The following is a 4,517-nucleotide window of genomic DNA, read 5'->3' as shown; positions in this document are numbered from 1 at the left end:
TTAGCATGCTTTTTTCTATATAAATATGGTACGGTGAAAGTTTTAATGAGCTCAGCCAGCATGGCAACAGCACTATGTCTGAGAAAGAGATCATATTCTGATTTAACATGCACATCTAGCAAAGGCACTAACCTAGTCCACTTGCAGCATAAATTATTGTGGCCATGAGAATATAAATACATTGATGACCGACAGGCTTAAAACTTTATACATGTCATGTTCTCCTCTCCCATAGGCCTGAAGCTAGTGGGTGGCTTCCCCACAAGCTGCCTTCTCATGGGAAACCAAATAAACAATAATAAAAGACAGAGCATCAGATCTTAAGCTTTCCATTGTAAAATAATGGTATTCATCATAAGTGTCTGTGTAGAAAGAGACAGAAGCAAGAGCACTATAGAGACTCCTCATATCAAATAATTGACCAGTGTGTTGAAAGAGAACAGAAGCATAACATAAAAATATATATGCCTATTTATTTGAATCTTAAAGCATTTCACACAAGGATGGGAGTTGCTATGTATGTGAGTATAGTAATTACAAAGGACAGCAGAATAGCAGCCTTCTAGGAAGCTTCCATAGGCTTGAGCCTTTTTCATGAGGTGTACAAGTACAGAGCTTAACAATAATACTAAAACTATATATTACTCATTTCTATTTGGTTGGTCATTTTAATGATTTCCAAAGGTTGTAAGTGGGGTAGGTGAGAATAATAATACAATGGTCACATGAATAGGACTCCTAAAAGGAGTATGCATTACAAACTTTGGAGCCATGTTAATGAGAAATTACAGAAGAAGCTTAATTATAACTATAGCTGCTGATTCTATGGGTGTTTGTGGTGCTGTGTATAGATGTAATCAGTGTGAGCAGCCAGAGAGCGACGGTTCAGACATTCTTCTTCCTCTAGACCTTCACAGCTTAATTCCTCTGTGCTCTCCTCCAACAGGTCAGCTTTAAGAGCCTGCAACAAATATACCCACAACTCAATCCTCAGAAAAATAAACATATTGAATTCAATACTTCAAAAAAACTCATAGACCCACAATACCAAATCCAAAAAGGTGAGATACCCACAATTCAAAAAATCATATATACATGAATAATTATATACCCACATCTCACTACACAAAAAACCATATGAAGAATTACTGAAATTTTATGTGTTGGACAAGGTATATGAATCTTACACCCTGTTGAAAAGATTCCTGCAAGTTGTCTTCTGTACTGGTTTGAGCAGATCCTCTGTGGAGCAAATCTGAATAAAAACAGGCAACTATTTTGGTCAGGAAATGGTAGGGAATATGCTTACACAGTCATATTAGTAAGTACAGACAGACCTGTTTTAAGTGGGCGGGTTGCCATTGCAGTGGTCAGTACAAGAAGAAGAATGACACATAATATGCAAAGGGTGTAAGGACTTCTTCCAGAGATATTCGCCATTGAAGAGCTCTGATATGTCTATACTCGCAATTGAGAGAAAAAACTTTATGCAGAAGAGCTGTATGGATGTCTCTGTGCTTTGTTGTTTATGAAGATATTCCTCCTGGTGGTGCATTTATATAGAGAAGGAAAGGCTCCAGAAGTTTGCCCTCGTGAAGTGAATAATGATGGAAGCAAAAACAATGTTAGGTGTTGCAACCAAGGTCCAAGAGAGTGGTCCCTACTCAAGGCTTTCTCATAAACTTCTCTCGAGTATATTTCTCACTATATTTTACTATGTCCAACACGACCTGGAAAATTGGCAATTTTTGGGACATTTATAGGTGGGATGTGGTAGACAACCAATAGATTTTTGATTAAGTGTTTTATGGTGGAAGATTAAGAGTTGGAATAGGCAACATGAAGGAGAACTGTGAACTTCTTAAGTCAAAGCAATCTAGGTCTTAAACTTAGTCTAGTGTGTCTAATCACTTAGACCTTCCCCTCTTACATTGAAGGTTCTTTCATAATTTTTTGAAATTTACATTTCAGTATCGTATTCATAAATTTTTTATTACATTAATTGCTTTGTCTTGTTCTGTATGTGTGTTTTTTATATTGATAAAAGCAAATTTACGAAGAATATAAGTTATCAATAGATAGCTCAAGAGAAGTTACAATTCATAAAGGTAACCAAGTTTACATAACTGCAAGAAAATATTACAAAGTTCTTACAATAGTTGCATTTGAACTAGAATTAGTTTACATAAATTGTTTGAGCCATCAAATGCCATTTAACAAAAGGGGCATTATTGAGCTAAAACACTTTACAAAGTTTGATCCTAAATTTGATAAAGTCATGTCACGGCCATAACATTTTTCTTGGCTAAATCTAGAAGTTATGAAAACAAAATAGTAACCTGACAAACTATGTTAGAGTAGAGCATCATAATACCAGTTTCTTGAAAATAATTGCTTAAGAATATAGCAATATATTTGGCCTTCCAAATATGTCTTAAAATAACTTGTTTAATAGAATCAACAATTATATCATGATGCAAACCAAAGCCAAAGAGATCTTTCGTATTCAACTTATGATAAAAAATAGCCAAAAAGTCTTTAAAGATAACATTTTGTTATTTTTTAAGGAAGGGGCAATCCGAAAATATGCTTCATATTTTCAATGCATAAACATAAAGGATTGTTAGCTAGTTGAACTTTAATGCATCTTAGTCTATCTCAGGTAGTTTATGATGTAAGACCTTCTAGGCTAGCAATTGAGTCTCCACATTAGTTTTGGATTTTCATATTTGTGCACTCATTTTGGTCCACCTTTTAGCACTAAATTTACATTTCCATTTATGGTTGAGGCGAGGAAGGATCCTCCAAGGATTTAAATAATGAAGATAGATTTTTGTAAGAGGAAGATAATGGAAATGAGAAGATAGATTTTCTTAAAAAATTGCATTATCTAGGACTACAAATATTCATGGCTAACTCAAGTGGAACTAATGACTGGACAAATATAAGAAATTCTTTATACTTGACATTCAACCCATATTGCTTTATGATTTTCAACTATGAAGTCCATTCAAAAGCATTAAAATCCCAAATATCTTTAAATTGTTGAACACCTTTCTTATAAAAATAATAAGCATGTTTGGGAAAACATATAGAAAGTGGTTGATCATGGTTAGTTGACTCCTTCTAAGTGCAATAGTTTGATGTAGATAGCTTAATGCATACCCTTCATGAACCAACAAATCCTATAGTAAGTAACCTACCTTCTTAGAGGGGTTCATTTAATTATCGACCAAGGATGTTTATACTTGGATGATGTGGGCACTGCATGTGTAGCCAAGGACTCTAGAAGCTGTCTATTAGTTGTGTAAAGGGAACTAATTGAATTCAACAATAACTAAAATAGAAACAATGTTGGAATGTAAACATTTGTATAACAATTGTTGTAAGTAATTGGCAAGTGACTCAACAATGGTTGTGGGTAGTGCAGTGTTATGATTGTGCTACAAGTTTAATTCACACTTTTTACTATTGATATCATGAACATATTATATCTATCTAGCTGAAGAAGGATAAATATAAAAACTAATCTATTAAAGCAATGAACAATCTCAACTAATGCTAAATTAATAGTCTAACTATAAAGAGGATTACATTACCTCAGCTGGCCCTTGCTTGAGGGTTGCAACCTTTGAACACAAAGTAGTCTCCAACTCATGATATCATTAATAATCACTTTATTCTTTCTTCAATAATACGTAATAGATAGAAATAACTTCTCCAACTAATCAAAATATCTAGCAAAATCTAGTTTGCATCATATGTTTATTAGACATGCTCCAAGATTGAGAGGGGGGGGGGGGCGCGTGAATCAGTCTTGAACAAATTTTTAATACTTTATAATTCAATTTAAACTTTAATTTGATTAGCAATAAAGAAATATAAGCAATGGACACATATACACAAGAGAACACCAAATATACGTGGAAAACCCAAGAAAGGAAAAAACACGATGAGAGTTAACTCACACTATATAAACAATATTACAAATTGTTGAAGGCTTCACTACTTTGGAAGGACTTGCAGACTGAAGATCACTTCCGTAGGGCAAGATACAAAGGACTTGTTGGGGAAACTCACTTTCTTTGAGAATGATACATGAAAAACTGAGTCACAATGAATATGCTTTCAACATCACAACATCCAACAATCTCCTTGTTATGTGGTTACTTTTGACTCATTGACTCAAGCATCCATTATGCAATTCAACTCCAATACTTCCACCAGATAGACTTGCTACTTAACATTTTCATCTTTCACATTCCACACACAACCACACTTTTGTAATTGGCTTGATCTTCTTTATATACCATCAACACCATCTTAAGACATCAATTAGGTTGGCCAGAAAAGGGGATAAGAAGTAATTCAATAAGATCATCCACAAAATGTAATTGTGGTTAAATTAGTCCTATCTAGGAGATAGAGAGAACACATAATAATCTTAATACATCATCTTATGTAGTCCCAAACATCACACATGTTGGCACACATTCTTTAAGGTTAGCAATAGGGTA

General features: G+C 34.1%; 1 protein-coding gene across 1 annotated transcript; it reads right to left on the bottom strand.

Moving 5' to 3' along the window:
- Positions 1 to 448: 448 nt before the first annotated feature.
- LOC131060223 (phytosulfokines 3) lies at positions 449 to 1,551 on the bottom strand. Its single transcript, XM_057993384.2, has 3 exons — positions 1,338 to 1,551; positions 1,188 to 1,255; positions 449 to 961 (listed from the first exon to the last, which is right to left on the bottom strand). Exons 1-3 carry the CDS (start codon positions 1,438 to 1,440, stop codon positions 824 to 826), a joined length of 309 nt encoding a protein of 102 aa, XP_057849367.2. The 5' UTR covers positions 1,441 to 1,551; the 3' UTR covers positions 449 to 823.
- Between the last annotated feature and the right edge of the window lie 2,966 nt (positions 1,552 to 4,517).

This window comes from Cryptomeria japonica, chromosome 9, assembly GCF_030272615.1.
Source record: "Cryptomeria japonica chromosome 9, Sugi_1.0, whole genome shotgun sequence".
Classification (NCBI taxonomy): domain Eukaryota; kingdom Viridiplantae; phylum Streptophyta; class Pinopsida; order Cupressales; family Cupressaceae; genus Cryptomeria; species Cryptomeria japonica.
This window is presented reverse-complemented; position numbering and strand designations above follow the sequence as displayed.